This window comes from Gopherus evgoodei, chromosome 9 (assembly GCF_007399415.2).
Source record: "Gopherus evgoodei ecotype Sinaloan lineage chromosome 9, rGopEvg1_v1.p, whole genome shotgun sequence".
NCBI lineage: Eukaryota > Metazoa > Chordata > Testudines > Testudinidae > Gopherus > Gopherus evgoodei.
Window position 1 is genome coordinate 68817142 of NC_044330.1, and position 19768 is coordinate 68836909.

The 19768-nt window shown below is 54.6% G+C and overlaps 1 protein-coding gene across 1 annotated transcript; it reads right to left on the reverse strand.

Moving 5' to 3' along the window:
* Positions 1 to 3793: 3793 nt before the first annotated feature.
* RIPPLY1 (ripply transcriptional repressor 1) lies at positions 3794 to 10199 on the reverse strand. The gene is made up of 4 exons (XM_030575771.1): positions 9726 to 10199; positions 8861 to 8936; positions 5211 to 5281; positions 3794 to 4803 (listed from the first exon to the last, which is right to left on the reverse strand). Exons 1-4 carry the CDS (start codon positions 9830 to 9832, stop codon positions 4536 to 4538), a joined length of 522 nt encoding a protein of 173 aa, XP_030431631.1. The 5' UTR covers positions 9833 to 10199; the 3' UTR covers positions 3794 to 4535.
* Between the last annotated feature and the right edge of the window lie 9569 nt (positions 10200 to 19768).

Here is a 19768-nt window from a genome sequence, read left to right on the forward strand (position 1 = left end):
CAGCGTAGCAGAGGCGGGCCTTGCCGCCTGTTGTGTCCACTCAGAGGACAGCCTTTGAAGGAAGGTCCGTCCCACTTCTTGGGTTTGACGGCCTCTGCGCCGCAGGGTGCTCTGGGAGCTGTAGTCCTAATGGCTGGGTCATGCCAGGACGCTGCAGGGGCTGGGAGTGAGCACGAAACGTTGGGAAGCGTCTCCGCCTGGTGCGGCTCTGATGCGCCCCTCACCGCAGTGTGTGGGCCCATGGTCGCACCAAGCCAGGGCCTTGTTGTGTGGCTGCAGAGGGACCTGGCTCCACTGTTCATGTTCAGCACCACTATTCTCCACTTGCCCCAGACTGGGAAGGAAGTTGCTCCCGGTGGAGGCCTGCCGGGCCCGAGAGCCGCTGGGGTCATAGGGAAGGGTCTCTTTGCTATAGGCCGCAGCTGAGATCCCAACCTTGTTGTGCCTTGTGCTGTATCCACACATAGTAAGGGACAGGCCCTGCCCAGAGAGCTCACAGTCCATGCCGACAGGGCAGTTAAAGACATGGGGTGAGATGGGCCAGGCTTCACCTTGCTGACAGGTAGTAGTGCATCCCACTGCCAGCTGAGCTCTGACCCCAGAAGCATTGGTGCTGTTGCTGCCAACAACAGAAAAGGGCTCAAACCAAACACTTCCGAGCTGCAAAAGTTGGTTCCAGCACCACATGTTGCAGCTTATAAATAACTAAAACGATGATGACTGATGATTCTCTGCACTTCTACAGTGTCTGTCATCTAAGGCTCTTACAACAACACCAGGGAGGAAATGGGGATAAACTGGCCACAAATAAACTTAGGCTGGAAATCTAATCATCATGTGAGGGAGGTTCCAGAACAGCATCCCAATAAGGACTAGTTTTAAAATGGAGCTTTGTATATTTATGAACAGGATAATATGAAAGAGCTGCCTGCAGTAGCAGGCAACTGGACCTGATGACCAAGGAGGTCCCTTCCAGTCCTGAGGGTTGCCACTTGTCCAGGTTTTCCCAGGATCATCCCTTGTGTGAGGTAGCTATCTTGGGAAAATCTATAACAGGGTTCAGTACACCTTGGCAGCTGTCTAGGTTTATGGGTTTAGCCTCAATATCATCCCCAATGTCCTGTTTTTTTGCATCTCAGAGGAGCCAACCCTACTAGTCCTTTGTTCCTAACACTGTACAAACAGCCATTCACTCATGGCGTAGGAGTCACATAAAACCCAGCTTGATTCTCAGACTTTAGATGGAGACTAGAGTGCAGTATTCTTTTTTTGACATATAAAATGAGGCCCTTACTATGGGAGTGCAGGGGGCAGGGTCCACACAACTGTAGCTAAGAAATATTGATTTAAAGGGGAACAGCAAAGTGTTGTTTAAATTGAGGGTATCAATGATTGATGCATAATATGGAGAGCATAAGTTGTCTATTAGCTGGAAATCAACATTTTCCCTAGATGAATCAAACTGAGAGGGATCCATGCTCTTAAATGACAGAAGGAAAGGTCTGTGAACTCGAATGGGCTTTGCCAACTCGAGAAATAGCTCAAGACGTTCACATAATCTCCAATCCTACAGTAAAATATTAACTAAAGTGCAAGACGCCTAATGTCCACTAGGTGTCAGTAGCTGCTAATATTTTGAAAAGGCCTGACCACACCATAATTAGGACGGGTATCAATTAGAGGTCCTGGAGTTTTCATTACAGTTTACAAGTAGCATAGGTTTTTGTTTGGAGGCTGTGTTTTAGAACTGGGACCCTTATAACAATATTAATACCTATAAGAACATAAGAACGATTATACTGGGTGAGATCTATGGTCCATCTAGCCCAGTATCCTGTCTTCCAACAGTGGCCGGTGCCAGATGCTTCAGAGGGAATAAACAGAACAGGGCAATTATTGAGTGATTCATCCCCTGTCATCCAGACCCAGCTTCTAGCAGCCAGAGGCTTGGGGATCTGAGAGTCAAACTGGGTTCTTCCTGGTTCACAAATCCCCAGCAGAATTACAGATTCTGCAGTTGGAACGTAGCTGACAATAGTATGGATGATCCTTGAGCCAGAACAGATTCAGAGCTTGGGTGGTTCTGCAGGGCTGCCCGTAAAAGCTCAGAGGCAGCAGCTATGACTTGGGAAGGGCTGACACCTGAACTTGTACCAAAACCATAACTCTGCTTTGGAGTCCCACCTCTTGTTATTTCAGTGTAGGTCTGTGTATGGACACCTGTTTCACCTGTTCTGATTCGCTCCTGACTTAAGCACACTCAGAAGAAGGCACTTTAACTCTGGGATAAGAGTGCCCCTCCCCAGGTTTTGTCTACATCAGTGGCTCTCAAACTTTTTTACTGGTGACCCCTTTCACATAGCAAGCCTTTGAGTGTGACCCCCCTCTTATCAATTAAAAACACTTTTTTATATATTTAACACTATTATAAATGTTGGATGCAAAGTAGGATTTGGGGTGGAGGCTGACAGCTTGCAGCCCCCCAGTGTAATAATCTCACAGTCCCCTGAGGGGGTCCTGACCCGCAGTTTGAGAACCCCTGGTCTAGATGGACATTGCACCAGTCAAACTGTGGTGGGGTCCCGTTGCAGCCACTTTAGTTAAGCTGCTGCAAATGCATGCATGGGCCTAGCATTGGCCATCTTCAGCAGACATGACCCTCATCCCTTCTATGAACCTGCTCACTCACTCTAAGAGCCAGCCTGAAAGAGGGGCAAGTGGGAGAGGGGAACAGGTCTGAGGAGATAGGGGCTTTGGATGTTCAAACAGCAAATATGCTTACCCCTCAGTCAATTCACCAGCATCTTCTAGCAGCGTGACTAGAACTCAGATCTCTGGATTCCCGATGTACAGCTTTAACCACAAGACAGGGGTCGGCAACCTTTCAGAAGTCGTGTGCTGAGTCTTCATTTATTCACTCCAATTTAAGGTTTCGCATGCCAGTAATACATTTTAATGTTTTTAGAACATCTCTCTCTATAAGTCTATAATATAGAACTAAACAATTGTTGTATGAAAAGTAAATAAGGTTTTTAAAACGTTTAAGAAGCTTCTTTTAAAATTAAATTAAAATGCAGAGCCCCCGATTGGTGGCCAGGACACAAGCAGTGTGAGTGCCACTGAAAATCAGCTCATGTGCCGCCTTCGGCACACATGCCATAGGTTGCCGAGCTAGACCTTGCAGTCACGCTATTAGTTCAGCGAGTCACAGCTAGTTTTGTAGCGAAGAATGGGCAGGCGTGGTTCTCCTCTGTGGCTCTGGGCCGTGCTGCATTCGGCCACTAGATGGGGCTATTTAAGCAGTTTGACATCAACTGAGAGTTTCCTGTCCCTGAATGCCACTGTGGAGTCTGCTCTGAGCCCGGCCGCATGGCAAGGCTGGTATAGTGGCGGGCATTGGCACCCCCTGCAGCCTCCCCCGACCCCGTTAGCCTGCAGGGCTGCACTGTCCTTGCCTGATGACAGCTGCCCCCAAGTGCTAACGGAGAGGGTGCCCCAGGTCAGAGCACAGATTGGCACCTGGCCTGGCCAGCAACGTAATCCTCACCCCACCCAGAGACTAGCTATCAGCCACCTGCCCCCTGCAGACAGAGGTGTAGGTCGGGGACACCATAATTTTGTGCCCTGCTCCAAGGACAGCAGTCAGACCTTGGAGCAAGGGGGTATCTGCTAATCTGGCACTTCCCTCTGCCTTGTGGGGCCCCCCGCATCCCATCCTCCCCACCTTCTGTTGGACACATTGATGACCCTGCCCTGCTCCCATCAGGTCATTCCCCCACCCACAGCCCTCTCCCTCATCACATATGTGCCCGCTTCCCCATAGCAGGCAGATTTCCTGGCCATGGACTCCAGAGTGCCATGAATCCTGATGTTAGAGCATCACACGCTTTATTTCACTCGTCAATGCCCTGCTATATAGTAACCCCCAGAACATAGAGCCTAAAACCCAGGGGCACAGCTGAGCTCCACCTGGGCACCAGTGCCCCCAGTGGGGGCATTCCCCCCCGGAGCTATGGGGAGCAGGCTGGAACACTCGCTCTGAGCCCAGCTCCCGCAGTGTTGTCTGGGCAGGCTTCTTCTTTGAGGGCCGTCTCCCGGCTCCCAAAGGGGCTGGTGCAGCAGGGCAAGCTGGCCTCTGCCCTCAGCCCAGCAGCGCTCCCCAGCACTAGGCAGGCATTGTGCAGGGGAGGTCATGGTTTGGAATGGGAGAGTCCTCTCCCTGGCAGACACTTAGCTCAGCCGCCCCGAGCTCTGACTGCTCACCTGGGACAGGCGCGGGGGCCTCTCACCTCCAGCAGGACTATCTTGGAGTTTGAACTGTGCCCCCTAATGGAGAGACATGAAAATGCTTCCAAACAACCCTCTGGCCCCCATCACCACACACACACACCCTGGTGTAGGGCAGCAAGGGCTGGGGTCCTGGCACCGTGGGGTGGAGTCTCTGGCAAGCTCCTTTGCTGGCAGCACCGGGGAAGGTGGTGTGGCATTTATCCCCACAGCTGAGTCTTGCCCAGGTTCGCTGGGCACTGTGGGGGTCACTTCAGACACAGCTTTATTGGCTGGCTGGCCCCAGCTGGCCCCTGACGGCAGCCTGCCTCCTGCTGTAACACAGACTCCTCCGCCTGCTGCCCCCCCTCCTCCACTTGCCCTTCCTCCCCCCAGCCTTCCTCCTCTTCCTCTTCCTCTTCCTCGCTGTCGGAGTCCTCATAGAGGCTGATGGTGGCTTGCACGGGGAAGTTCTCCAGCAGCTTCTCCCCCTCACTGTACAGGTAATCGAAGGACTTGGAGCGGGGCCAGAAGAGTCTGTGGGGAAAACACACTTGAGAAATGCAGGTTCCTTCACTTCCTCTTTGGAAAGCCCAGGGGTGTGAAAGGGGCAGCCCATCCTGCATGGGGCCCAGCACTGGGCTAGCAGGGGGCTGCAGGTCAGGAGTGAGAGGCATTGGCACAGCCATGTGGGGGGGAGCCCAGTGGTAGAGTAGCAGGAGTGGGGCTGCAAGGCAGGCTTGTGGGGCCTAGGCAGAGCTATGGGGCAAAGGCAGGGCGGGACTTGCCAAGCAGGGGGGCAATGCAGGGATGGATAGTGGGGTGTTGGCCGAGTCAAGTGCACAAAGCTGACGCTCCACTCTAGCCAGCACCATGAGCACTGGTTACCCCCCCAGCGCACAGAAACAAGCAGCCTGTGAGCAGGCACCGTGGGGTACACGTACCTGACAGGGTGCCGGAACAGTGCTGATGCCTTGCCTGAGCCACCATCCACCAGCATCTCACTGCCGCGGGCCTTGGGAAACACAGAACAGGAATTTGGATCCATGCCTTCAGCACCTACGCTGCAGCCTCCCTCCAGCATGGGGGCTGGGGGCAAGTTAGGATCCCTGTGGGGACTGATGGGATTCCAGGGGCTAGGATGAGGGATGTAGTAGGTACACGGGAGAGCCCGAGGGTCTCTAGCTGGGAAGAATAGGATGTAACTAAGCAAAGGAAAAGTTCGTTTGACTAGCAGGAAAGATTGGCCTGCCAGTGGGATCTCTTGGGCCATGGGATCATCTCTCAAGGGAAGCAGGGGCAGCTCCGGCACACAGGACCCACCAGCCTAGATCAAAGATTGGACATTGTTGTTTGCAGTGGTGTTGTAGCCTGGTTGGCCTCAGGAGATCAGAGAGACAAAGTGGGTGAGGTCATGTCTTCTATTAATATCTCTCACCTACAGAAGTTGGGCCAATAAAAGATATGACCCCACCCACTCATCAGACTAGATCAGAGGCTAGGTCCACGTGGCCTGTCTCTGGCAGGGGCTAGCAGTCAAAAAGTGAACAGAATGTTGGGAATCATTAAGAAAGGGATAGATAATAAGACAGAAAATATCATATTGCTGCTATATAAATCCATGGTACACCCACATCTTGAATACTGCATGCAGATGTGGTTGCCCCATCACAAAAAAGATATATTGGACTTGGAAAAGGTTCAGAAAAGGGCAACAAAAATGATTAGGGGTATGGAAAGGCTTCCATATGAGGAGAGATTAAAAAGACTTGGACTTTTCAGCTTGGAAAAGAGACGACTAAGAGGGGATATGATAGAGGTCTATAAAATCTTGACTAGTGTGGAGAAAGTAAATAAGGAAGTATTATTTACTCCTTCTCAAAACACAAGAACTAGAGGTCACCAAATGAAATTAATAGACACCACATTTAAAACAAGCACAAGGAAGTATTTCTTCACACAATGCACAGTCAACCTGTGGAACTCCTTGCCAGAGGATTTTGAAGGCCAAGACCATAACAGGGTTCAAAAAAGAACTAGATATGTTCATGGAGGATAGGTCCATCAATAGCTATTAGCCAGGATGGGCAGAGATGGTGTCCCTAACCTCTGTTTGCCAGAAGCTGGGAATGGGCAACAGGGGTTGGATCACTTGATGATTACCTGTTCTGTTCATTCCCTCTGAGGCACCTGGCATTGGCCACTGTCAGAAGACAGGACACTGGGCGAGATGGACCTTTGGTCTGACTCATGTTTTTATGTTCAGCACCAGCTGCTGCAGAGGGAGATCCTGCAAGTAGGGAGAGAGGGACTAATCTCCCCACAGGGAGAGTGGCGTTCTTACCCCAAGTAGTAAGAGTTGGGCTCATAGCCCAAACGTGGAGGGATCAGACCTTTTGCAAAGCTCTAGCTGATTTAATTTTGCCATGGTGCCTGTTCTAACCCCAGGATGTTAGAATCCTTTTATGAGCCCTACTAAACTCTCGGCCTCTGCAATGCTTTGTGGGAGAGAGCCGCAGGCTAACTGTGTGGTGCCCAGAAGGAAAGTATTTCCTTGAACCAGTTCTGAACTGGCCTCCCGCCAGCGTCCCCTTGTTCTTCTGTTAGACCCAGACCCAGTACCAATGCATGCGCTGCAGGGACCAGCCTGCACTGGCCGGGAGAGGACATGGGTCCTTTCCCAGCTCTGAAGTGTCCTGTACTTTCTCTGTGGGATCAGGCAGGATAGGAGAAGAAGCAATGGCATGAGATGAAGAGAGGGGACGTTTAGGCTGAATAGCAGGGAAAGGTTCCTGCTCGTGAGATGGGGGAGGCTGTGGGACTTGCTCCCAGCAGACGGTGGGGAGCCTTGTTGCTAGCCCAGCCGGGACAGCAGCCTTGGCATGAGGAGCCAGCTGCACTTCTGGGGCTTTGTCGTCTCTCCTGGGCTCTGTGGTTCCTCTGCCTACTGCCAGGACCGGCGCTAGGGGTTTGAGCGCCCTAGGCGGACGGCAATTTCGCCTAGGCTGCCTAAATGGTAGCGCCGGCCCTGCCTGCTGGTATTCTCCAGTGGGGCAGGGCACATGAGCAGTGCAGGGAATAGGGAGGCCATGCTGGCCGGTCCCCATCCCTGGGGGGATCACACCCAGCAAGGCAGATTTCCTTTCCTTCCAGCTGGCTGCCACTCATGCTGAGAAGTGAGCCCACTGAGGGGACACGGCCCGGCCTCCTCCACCCACCCCAGCCTTGCTGAACATACTCCCTGGTGCCCACAGCAAAGAGAGCCAGGGAGGAAGCTGGCTCTACCCTTGGGAGGGCTTTATCCATTGTAATCTCTCCCTCATGCCAAACTCCTGCCCACGCGCCACTAACCCCTGAGAAATCTCGGCCCTGGCCAGGGAAGAGGCGTCCCTTTCCCACCACCTTGAGCCCTCTGAAATCTAATCCCCCACAGCAGCTACCCAGGGAGAGCCAGCCCTGCCAGCAGAGGAGCCAGCCTGGCACTGACCTACACTACCCACTGCAGGGAGGGGGTTCATTTCACAGCCGCTTGCCTTCAAAAGGAGAGAGTGTGCCAGCTTGGAGGGGTGAGGGAAGGTGCCCTGGCTTCCAGAGAGGTCTGCCTGCCAACCTCCAAAGTGGACCAGATGGGGGGTCTGCTCACCAGCCTCCAGGGATGCCAGCATGAGGAGCAGCTTCTTGCCATCCTCCAAGGGGTTCCAGCGGGGCGGCTCTGTCCACTAGCCTCCAGATGGCACCAGCCAGGGGGAGGGGTCTGCCTGCCACCCTCCAGGGGTCACCAATGGGGGGAATCTGCCCACCAGACTCCAGGGGGCACCAGCTGGGGAGCTCTGCCCCACTCGCCAGCCTCCAGGAGGTGCCAGCTGGGGGAGGTCTGTCCACTAGCCTCCAATGGAATGTGAATGGAGACTACTCAAAGGATCCCATGCATCAGGATGCCAGGCCCTGCACTCAGAATAACATTGCTTGGCTCCCACCTCACACCCCGCTCAGCCCTTTTCTGCCCCTGTTCCCGAGTGGTCCATGTGTGCAGCCCAGCAAGCCCGTGGAGCTCAGAGGTTAGAGGTGGAAAAGGCCCAGCAGCTCAGCCTGTCCATCTCCTGAGGCCAGCACAGGATCCGGCCCTGTCAGGTGCTGTCCAGCCCTAGCTGAGGGATGGATCTCCCTTGGGAGCCTGTTCCCCCAGTCCCCCGATCTCGCGGCCAGGCAGCTTCCCACAAGCTCCATCCTGAATTCCCACTCTGCAGTGCGTCCCGTCAGGTGAGCTGAAGTCCTGGGCCTCATGGAAACAGAATCCAGAGCTGGAGGTCACCCAAGACCAGCTCCCTGGAGCCCCGATCAGTCCCTGCTGGACAGCGACCAGCAGTGTGGGGCCCAGAGCTGAATGCAATAACTCCAGGGGTTGGGGACAGCAAAAGAACCCAGGGGAAATACCTCGGCAACAAGGCTGCTCATCCTTGGGATGCTGTGATGCAGAGGTGAAGGGCGAGCACCCAACCCTGCCTTCCAACCCACCTTGAGCCCCAGAGGGACCAGGTGAATTCTGGGGCTGGGCTGAGCTGGATACCCTCTGCTCAGGGAGGGTGAAACTTACCGGGTCTGTCTGGTCCCTGTTCTGCCTGCACAGATCCTTTGCAGTGGGAAGCCAGGGTCTCCAGAGAGGAGGGGATCTGCAAAGTGAGACAAGGAGAGGGGGCTGAAGCGGGGCCAGTCAGTGGTCAGCAGGCCCAGGGCGCTATCATGCTGAAAAGCCCCAGCTCGTCACAGCTGACAGAGCCATGGCATTGCACAAGCACCAAGGCAAATGCAGGCCCATAGCACCCGCGTGCCCACACAGGGCGAGGGTGTTCTCAGCACTAAGATCCCTTATCCTGCAGCCCCCCATCCACAAACACAGCCTGTCCCCAGGCCTCCGCCTCCCCCACTCTGGGGGATCTGTTGTTTGTGGGCAGACCCTCCCCTCAGACTGCCAGTGGCTTCACTGCCAGGGAGTAAAGGGGGACTGTCTCAGAAGCCGTACGCTTTGCAGTGCCAAGGGATGGGGGGGCAGGGGAAAGCACTGCACTGCAGTCTCCAGCCTAACACTCCCCAAAAAGTAGAGCTCAGGGGTTAAGGGCTAGCGGTGACAGAAGGAGAGTCCCTGCATCCTGATCCTCTGGCACAGCCTCAAGGTGTTCCCTCTGAGCCTCAGTTTCCCCATCTGGAAGGTGGGTTCGGACATTGGGTTGGGGGCCTGTTTCTGAGCCCCTCAGGGCAGAATGGGAGAGAAGTACAAAGCCCTTATTAACAATCACAGACAGATGCACCCCGTTCTGTATGAACCCCCGCCCCTCGTCCCTTTGCCAACAGCAGCGAGACAGAGCACCACGCTCCCCACTCTGCCAGCCCCATCTCCTCCGACTCAGCTGCGCCAGCCACAGAGCGGGCAAGGGGCACTGTGGCCACAAGATCCTCATTACCTTCCACCTTGTTTTCGGCCCTGCACAGGGTGCCCGCAGCCCCAGGCACCCTGGGGGCCCTGGAGCCAGCAGGCCAGCCCGAGGGGAGCATGGACAGAAGCTTCCATGACGTGAGTTGGCAAAGAAGGAGCGAGGTCTCTCTCTCCGGCCTGTCCTAGGAGCCCTTTATAGCCCTCCCGGCCTGGTCGGGGCTGGGGAAGGGGGGAGAGCAGGAGGTCCCAGGGTGTCCAGCATGCCCCAGTTGAGTAAACAGTAGCTCAGCAGGAGGCTGGGGGGAAACCGTCAACTCCGGTGGAAAAACAAAACACAGAAGGGAAAAGTTAGACACCATTTGTGAGAAATACCCCAGGAGGTCAGGGGGAGCGGGGAGAGGACAATTAATGAGGGTGATTAGGAGCTTTGTCCACATTACCCTAAGGGAAGGGGCAGGGGGCAGTAACATGGGGAAGAAATGGGTCTGTGCAGGATGCAACAGCTAATGGAGAGAGGGCCAGAAGGAAAGAGAGGGAGGGGGGCAAGGAACAGAGATGGGGAGGAGAGAGAAGCGAGAGATTTCAGGGCTATAACAAAGCGGTAAATAGGGAAGTGGGCCTGGCTTGGTACCAATGGCAGGTTTCTCACTGCGGACCCCATTCAGCTGCCAGGGACACACACGGGGCGGGAGCAGGCCTTGGGCTCAGAATCCCTGCTCTGACTGCACTGAGGTCAGGCCACTGCTCTGCAGGCTGGACAGCACCAGGGCAGCCCAGAGATTCAGCCCCAGCAGCACCGTGCGGGGCTGGATGCACATAGTCAAAAGGATTTGCTGTCTGGGAAGTAGAAGCGCAGGGAGCAGCCCTGCAAGGGAAAGCGACACTTCAGATCCTCCTTCTCCTCCAGGGCTGAGCTGCATCATTGATTGCTGTTCTCAGTGGTGGCAGATGACAGAACAAGAGCAATGCTCTCAAGTTGCAGTGGGGGAGGTTTAGGTGGGATATTAGGAAACACTATTTCACTAGGAGGGTGGTGAAGCACTGGAATGGGTTACCTAGGGAGGTGGTGGAATCTCCGTCCTTAGAGGTTTTTAAGGCCTGGCTTGACAAAGCCCTGGCTAGGATGATTTTGTTGGGATTTGGTCCTGCTTTGAGCAGGGGGTTGGACTAGGTGACCTCCTGAGGTCCCTTCCAACCCTGATATTCTATGATTCTATGATTGCGGGAGAAACAGGCAGCTGGTGCCTCTGGGGCAACACAAGGCAGCCAGGTCCCCCTAGGGCTGTGTGCTCTGGCAAGAGAGGGATGGATAATTCAGCAGGGGTGACCAATGGGGCAGCCCCACTGCAGCTGGGGATGACAGGCCCTGCTTTTGTCTAGCTCTGTGTATTCCAGGACCTTCAGGGAGCCAGTTCCCGCTACCCAGCCCCACGGCTCTGCAGGAGAGACTCTCTTTCCCAAGCACTCTGCGCTCCCAGCCTGGCATGAGGCCATGCCACTGCTAGGGGCAGCCCTGTGTGTCTCCCTAAATAAGTTTGTTTTCAGCTGGGCATTGCTGGCAGGTGCTGGGCCGTTAACAGGGGCTCCCTGGGGAGCAGGACTCTGGAATTTCCTGGCAGACCAGCCGCGCAGAGCCCTCTCACCCGCCCAGGGTGGACAGGCCATGCACCCTCCACTAAGCCCCAGCCAGAGCTGCCTTCCCAGCACTGGTCCCCCTCCCTGCCCCCACCCCTTCTCATTGACAGTGCAAAGGGTGTGCAAAACCGGCCCAGGGCTGAATGGCACCATCTCACCCCGCTGCACCAGGCCCCTTGTCTCACCCCTCCACACACACACGCCCCTCTGCTTCCCAGTCTGCTGGTCATCCGACTCCTCCCATCTGGCCTTTAGGAGGCATTGCTCTAGTATGGGCAGCACCAGAGGGAGCCTCTGATAATTATAGCCCCAAAGGGGCCCTAATGAAGCTTTAATAGGATTTGTTATGGGCCTCCGATTAACACGGACTCTGCAGTGACATCTCCACCTTGTGCCCTGCGCCGGGCCAGCTTCCGCTTCACCCAGCCCTGGGAAATCTCTACTGCCAGGCTGGGGCCACAGCCCCCACTCCCCCAGCCCCAGCTTTGGGCCCGGAGGAAGGAGTTGGAGGGAGCGTTCCCTGCTGAGTCAGCACAGCCCGGACAAACATGCAGGGAGGGATTTTGCACACGGCGCACCTAAGACCACCTGAATCGCTGGGCGTTGCAAGCCCCGAGACAGCCTAATGCTGGGTTGGGGGCACAGTCTCCCCTTCGAAGCTGTATCAAGTCAGGTGCATGCTGGGCCCTTCCTCACTGTGGCAGCTGATTTTTCACTCACCTCCGAGGCTGCATGTCTGGAAGCCAGCACTCCGGTTCTTTCCTGTCCATGGTCACAGAGCAGGGATCCGACTTCAGCAGGCGGCTCCGACCCTAGAGCTGGCCACTGCTCCTGGCAAAGCAATCATTGGCCCTGGAACAAGAAGCTGGGGAAAGGATCCTGTGGACAATCCAGCAACAGAAAATGCCTGTCGTGAGTATTTCTGAGCTGAGCACTGCAGGACTAAGCATGCTGCTTAGCTATAAAGTGTGCATCACACCCATTGATCACACAAGAGGCTCAAGCTATGAAGCAGTCCCTGCTTTCAGTGCAGCAGCTTGCTCGTGTCTGATTGTTAATACTTCTTGGGACAAGCTGCTCCTCAGCTCTGTAAAATGTCATTTAAAGTTTACCCCTCAACAGTATCTACTATTACCAGAGAACTCGCCAGCTGCAGCTCTCCGAGCCCTTTACAAAGGGGAGATCAATAAAACAAACCAAAGGGTAGCCCAAGCTGAGAGAGGACACTTCAGAAGGAGCCAGGCCAGAGATCCCAAGTCCCCTAGCAACCTCCCAATTTGCTGTCAATTTCATAGGGAAGGTGCCCACATACAAGGAAGATGGGCAGCCCGGCAGTATAAAATCATTAGCTAAGCTGTATCATCAGCCCCATTTTGCAGTGGAGGAAGCTCAGACATGGGGAGGGAAAGGCCCACATCCTCAAAGGTATTTAGGCATCTAGCTCCCACGTCAAGGGGATTTCAGTGGGAGTTAGGTGCCTAAACTCGTCTGAAGATTGGAGCGTATGTGACTTGCTCAAGGTCACTCTGCAAGTCAGTGGGAGCTTTGACGGCCATGAGACGTCTCCTTTCTGGGCCCACGTGGCCACTGGACTGGTGCTGTCCTTCCATCTGTCCATTCACACAGCAGCCTGCCATGGAGGCGACCCAGCTCCCACTGCTTGTTCAACAGACATAATCAAGGGAAAGAACTTAGGGATTCAGTGCATGGATGGGACCCCAGCGCTGGGCACCTGCCCCTCCCCATCATGCTGGCTGCTCCAGTGCCTCTTTGATTCCAAACATGAGGGGCCTGCTCTCTGTTCTTTTTGTGGCACATTTAGGGGATCAGTGCTGCTCGGCCTCTGGGGAGTCACGGGGTTATTCCCCCTCCCAACCGTGTTTGCTCAGGTGCTGTAAGGCCAGAAATGTTACCTCCTCTGTTCTGGGCCTCGCCCCCATCCCCACCTCCTGGGGCTGGGGTGCCATGCGGCTATCCATAGGGGAGCATGGGCTATGGGGCACTTCACATCACGCACCTGCCAGCTGAGACTAGGGGAAACTGACGCAGGCAGGCTGGGAAACAGCATGCGTCTGATTCCAAACAAGGCCCATTGTGCAGAGCTGCCAGTGGCTGTTGTACAGCAGGGAAAATAAACCTCTTTCCAGGGACGCTCCGTTTGAGGGTCTGATCTGGAGGGGACTCCATGTCAGACAGTTGCTTCCCACCCCTCTTTCTCCATTCTCTGTCCTCATTCTAACCCCAGATTAACTGTTATTCACTTTGAAACAGAGTCAGCAACCATCCCCCTCAGCATCAGCATAGCATCACACCAAGAAGCACATGGGTCCTGGCTGATGTAGGGCGTGCAAAGAGATAAATAAAAGCAACCTAAACGTGATGCTGTAGGATGCCCCACTTTATCCCAGGAGACGTACTCCAAAGATCTGCCTCTTCCCCATTTGCTATTCTCATCATCGGGTGAGACCCAGATTAGAAACACACGTAGGGTGGGGATGGGGACAGGAGGCAAAGTGGGGTCATAGGTCAGCCTCCTCTCCCAAGATGCCTTCAATGTGGAAGAAGGAAAGAAAATAGCAAATGGTCCCATCCAGCCTCTGCCTTCTGCGTCCAGCTGTCCCAAATGCTCCAGCTCTGGGAACGAGCACTCCTGACTTTGCTGGGCCCTTCTGGAGAACACAATTTGTCACCCCTGGGGCTCCCCTCTGCCCCCCATTTGTGATGGTGGTTAGGTCTTTGCCTGCACGGCAGCCTGTGCAGGGCTTGTTACATTTCCCCATTTGTTTCTCATTTGGGCCAGGAGTCTTAGAATAACACACCCTGGGGAGGGCAGAGAAGGCTGCTGCTGAGAGAGGTATTTCAGCCAGTCAGTCCAGATCCCCCATCCTCCTTCCCTCCCTGCTACCCTGCTCCAGAGAGCCCTGCAGCCTCTGGGAACTAGCCTGAGTGACCCGTCGCCATTGTTACACTGGCGGGGGATCACATCGGGCTTGTTTGTACGCACCAGACAGATGGACACCACGGCGCAGATTTTCAGGATCCCCTCCGCTCCAGTTTATAATGCTGAGGATCTGTGTTTAGGGGCACTCCAGCTTGCGTGTGCATTCACACTCCTCTCTCCAGCCATCGGGGTCTGCCTAGCCAGGCAAACCAGAGGGCTAGGGAGACATGGGAGTAACAGCCCTTCCCTGCCTCCCAGGAGCGTTAGGACACTAAATATATTAAGGTTGTGAGGTGCACAGATGTGAGAGGGTGGTTAGGAAAACATGGGCCTGCCCTGGAGTAAAGAGAGCGAGCGCTGAGCCGACAAACCCTGGGCATTGCTGAGCTCTGTGTGGAAGCACTCCAGCCCTAGCCATGGCATCCTCATCCAGGACTCGATCTTGCTCTCACTGCTGGCATGAGGTGCTCTGGCATCGAGTTCAGTGGGTGCAGACCCCGTTTTGTCCTCTCCATTGTTTCTGACACCGGATGGACAACTGTTGCCTTTCAGCTTGTTTTCCTCCATCCTGTTCAGGAGCCTGAGTTGTTATTGTAGGGTTGCTCAGGAGGAATGGACACCTCCTCCCAGCTGGATGACTTGGCCCACTGTCAATGTTGTCTTGGGCCAACTCTTGGTGGTGTGGGGACACATACTCCTCCTAATACACAGCCTTCCATCCCCCTGGAGTGCCCCGTGTACCAAACCCAAGCTCATTTCCAGCCAGCAGCTTCGACCCCGACACCCCGATAATCAGAGGGGCTAAGCGCCAGTAATTCCACCTGGAGTCAGCAAGAGACACAGCTGCCCAGCATTATGGAGAATCAGGCGCTACAGGCTAGCCCTGGGCAGACAACTCACGACTTGAGCCAGGGCGCTGCCGAGCCACAGCAGGCCAGAAGGGGGCGCTCTAGAATGGCACACCTGCTCCACAGCACCCCCTTTCCGGCTTGGTGTGCCTCAGCAGCAGCCCGCCTCCGGTCTCTTCCTTGCGCCCCTTATTAACTCCCCCCAGTAGCACCCCTTCCCCTATGGGCTAATTTAATGGCCTAAATCACACAACAATGCTCAGTCCTGGGGCTTCTCTTTTCTCCCTGATCTGCTCTCTGCAGCATTTCCCTGCCTTGGCAAGCCACTCCCAGCCCTCCCTGGCTCCAGTCCTTTCCTATCCTGCTCACCTGACTCTCAGCCCTTACCTCTCTAGGCTGAGCGAGCTCCACGGATAGCAGCTCTCTGCAGCCTGCAGGAGCCTCAAAGCGTCTGCAGCCCTCTGTCCCATTCCTCTTTACGAAGGCCCCAGGGCCTCCCTGTAAACGCCAAAGGTGCAGCAGGTCAGCAGCCCCCGTGCACTGGCCCCTGCTCCCTCTTCAAGGGCCCAGTCACCCTGTGACACCTGGAAACCTCCCTCCCCTGCCACTCCAGCCAAACCTCACATGCCTGACTAGCTTTCTGCCCCTACCCTTCCACCCCAGAGCTTGGCCTCCCTGCCCACACCTACCCCCCCCCCCCGGCTTACATTATATTTTATACAACAACCACGGTACAAACAAGCCGTATGCACACGCCCCCGCTCAATCCCTTTGCCATCACCAGTGCAGCCCTTCTCCACCTCCCTTGGTCTAGACTTGGCTGTTGTCCTTTGCAAGCTCTTGATTCAGGGACATTGTCTCCTTACCTGGGCTCTAAAGCACCCTATAAACTAGTCATTAAATCAACTTGTGGTCACGTGAGGGAGGCCTGACAACTGCACACCATAGCAACCTGCCCTGTCATGGGATCCAGCCCAATTGCTTCCAGCATCCCCCCCATGTACCGCCTGGCTTCCTGTGAATGGAAACTGGCCATGGTGACCACTTCCCTGTCCCTACAGCTTCTCTTGACAAAGCAAAAACACTGACAGGAATTCTTTAAAACGCCAGCTCCCGACTTTCAGTGACTCCCACCAACAGCAGGTCCCATTGCTCACCAATGCTCTTCTCTGCAGCCTGCCTAACAGAGCTCTCTCTCTATCCCTCCTCCTCGCTACTCAGTGTCACTTTCACAGTAAAGAGCTTGAGATTTTGATGCAGGTTTGAGGCCCTGGGAAAGCCCCAAGGCTGAGGTTAGACAGGTCTGATGTATGGCCGAACTGGCTGCTTTGTCAGTACAGTGATTCTTTGATCACACTTGCCAGGACCCTGTAGCAGCGTTCACCCATCTCATGTCTAGCACCAGCAAAGATAGGATCAGCGGAGTGGACAGGAGTCTGGAAAGCGTAGCCTAAATGGGAGACTTCACACCTCAGCCTCCCAAATGGTCTCTCTTGCCCTTTTCACAGGCGACAGCTTGGCCTGGGAAGGTGTTGGCACACTCTGCTTAGGTGTCACTTCTCCAGACCTTTGGACCCAGAACACTTCGGAATTTGTAGCACACAGTCAGACAGAGGTCACAGGGTCATACACCCCCTTTCTGCATGCCTGATGGGTCTGGATTTCTCACACCCCATGGGGCTGAGAGTTTGCAGAGCCCTGGCCTATCTACAGCAGATCTGCCATTATATTGGTGACAGAAGTACCATGCCTGCAGCAGTATCCATGTGACCTTTGATCTTGAGAATCTGAGTTCATAAGCTAAGTGGGGCTGCAGTTGGCCAGTGCCTTGATGGCAGCTCTCCAAGGAAAACCCGTGTGCTGACGGCTATGCCACCAGAGGATCTAATGAGGGCACAATGATGCATATGTCGGGATGGAGGTACGAGAGCAGTAGCAGAATGACACTTGCACTGACTCAAGAACTCTTACATTTTGCCACTACTGTGTCTAATTCACCTTCAGTTTTGAGACGCTTCCCCATGCACTGGCTGAGACAATTCAAAGGGATGCTTATGGGATGCTGCTATCTAAAATCAGCTCTGTAGGTTTAGGGGCAAACCTATATTCACCAGTAAGAGTCCCACCTTCTCTCCACCACCATGGGCAGCTCTCACCATCTGCATCATGCCACGCCTAGTCAATTTGCTACTTTGGCACAGATTGGAGGCTGCACCAAATCAGCACCCCAAACTCTGCAAGGAATTGCACTTTTCAGCTTTGCCCCAAACCATCTTCTTGCTCCATCCTCCCTGCCCCGCCCCCCACGAAATCACATGGGCAATAAACCCCAAATCCCTTTGCCAAATATTTACATTTTTAATTAATTGCGGGGCAGGACATAAACAAAAAGGTGTCCCCAACTCCTCGATGCTTTGCATCCTCTCAAGGATTTAGTTCTGATCTGGAATAAGCCTCTGACCCCAGGCTAAGATTTGCAGATGGATTTTGCAAAGCTGCAGTTAACTACTTGAAATCCTTTATCCCCTGGGCCTCAGCCTGCTCTCTGCTTGCCCTGTCCCGAGGAGACAAGGTCCTCCTGCACTTGGATACTCATGCCTCCTGTGCAATCTCCACTGGGCTACTCTATCGCTCCCTCCAGGTCCTGTATTTCTAGTAAGTATTTCAGAGCCACTGTGCATTTTTCTCTGGGTGCCAGTTTGTCTGTATGAGATTTCTCCTTGTCCTTTCTTCACTTCCTGGCCTGATACTCATGGAGTGTCACTGAGCCATACATACAGGCTGCTGCTGGCTTTCAACAGTCCTCTTTCATGCTCAGTCCTGCCGTGAGTGCAGGGGACAGAACTAAATGGCTTCTTGAGGTCCCCTCCAGTCCTACGATTCTATGATTCTTTTCCTGGCTGCATTTCAGGGACGGGGGATGCTGCTCTGCCTATATCACTTGGCAGGGCCTAAGCCGTCCTTTGAACAAACACGTCTACTCCACCTTTGGAGTCCACACTGCAGTCATCTCCAGAGATCACATCAGAGTTGGGATCCAGCCCAAATGGTTGGCACAAGTGAAATGCCCTGGGACTAACAGAGGCAGTGCCAAGATACAGGGGCAGCTCTAGGCACAAGCAAAGCAAGCACCTGCTTGGGGCAGCCCATTTGCAGGGGTGGCATGGGAGCTGATGACCAACGGGGGCTCTGGGAGCTGTAGTTCCTTGGTTAGCTCCCTGTCTATAGAGCCAGCCTTGGAGCAGGGAAAGAACTACATTTCCCAGCATTCCCTTGGCCACTACCAACTGGAAAGGAAGGAGGGGGACCTCATGCGGCAGCGTGCTGTGAGTGCTGTGAATGGTAGGGAGACCATATTTTAACATTCAAAAAACAAGACACTCCATGGGGAGGGAAGCCCCACCCTGCCACCATCCACTCCCTCTGATTGCCCCCCTCAGAAACTCCAACCCATCCAACTCCCCCCCCGCGTCCCCTGATTACCCCTTCCTGGGACCCCACTCCCTATCTAAGCACCACTGGTCCTTGTCTCCTGATTGCCCCCTCCTGGGACCCCTGCCCCTAAGTGCCCCCCAGGACCCTACCCCCTATCTAAGCCTCCCTTCTCCTTGTCCCCAACTGCCCCCTCCTGAGACCTCCTCCCAACTTCCCCCCAGAACTCCACCCCCTACCTGTCTCCTGATAAACCCCTGGGACTCCCATGCCTATCCAACCTGTCCCCTGCCCCCCCCCAAACCTCCACCCCATCCAACCCCCCCTGCTCCCTGTCCCTTGACTGCCCCCCCAGAATCCCCTACCCCTTCTCCAATCCCCCAGCCCCCTTACCGTGCCACTCAGACCAGCTTGTCTGGCTCCGCGCAGCGCCATACATGCTGCCATGCTCCCCCGCGGAGCCACAGCCCCCTTCCCCCCAGCACCTGCCTTCCAGATTTGAACACCTCAAAATTCAGGCGTGCTCAAGCTCAGTTCGGGCAGCTGTTACTTCATTTCTCCCAATCAAATATACTGATCCACTGTAACTTGCTGTAGAAAAAGTAGGATAAAATTGAGCAAGAAATGCTTCCCAGTGGTTATTAGGGCTGGAATTGCTATTTTCAACAGCCATTGCCTTTTTGTTTGTTTGCTTAAAAGGAAGACAGTGATACTGCATTGGCAAATTCCCCATAGAAAGAAAGAGTGGAACAAAAAAATAATAAAGGCACCTCAACTTTTCCTCATTTCTGGAGGACAGTCTTATAATATGCATCCAGATATCCTCCAATCACACAAGCTGAAAATTGTTCCACTTTACTGCAGCTCTATAACCATATGGGAATCAATCCTGTCTGTGTTTCGTGCACATCCAAAATTCCTGCTGAATGACCCGCCCTGGGAGTGAGTTACCAGTGACCCAGGGCTCTGGCGGAAGGAGGTGCAGGTGGGGGAGGGAGAGCCCAGGGCTGGGGAAGCAGGACGGGGGGGGTTACAGGTGGGGAGGAAGGGATGAGCCCAGGGCTAGGGTGGCAGCAGGGTGTGGGAAGGGCACTGGTGGGAGAGAAAGGGGGAAGCCCAGCACTGGGGCGGCAGGGAGTGTGGGTGGGGAGAGCCCAGGGCTGAGGCAGCAGGGGTGTACAGGGGGGAGCCCAAGGCTGGCACGGGGGGCAGCCA

Excerpts from the sequence above, each read along its gene's own strand:
- RIPPLY1 (XM_030575771.1), bottom strand. The coding sequence starts at position 9,832 with ATGGAAGCTTCTGTCCATGCTCCCCTCGGGCTGGCCTGCTGGCTCCAG. Across the intron at positions 8,937-9,725 it reads GGCCGAAAACAAGGTGGAAG|ATCCCCTCCTCTCTGGAGAC; the intron begins GTAATGAGGATC and ends CTCACTTTGCAG. Across the intron at positions 4,804-5,210 it reads CTGTTCCGGCACCCTGTCAG|ACTCTTCTGGCCCCGCTCCA; the intron begins GTACGTGTACCC and ends TTTTCCCCACAG.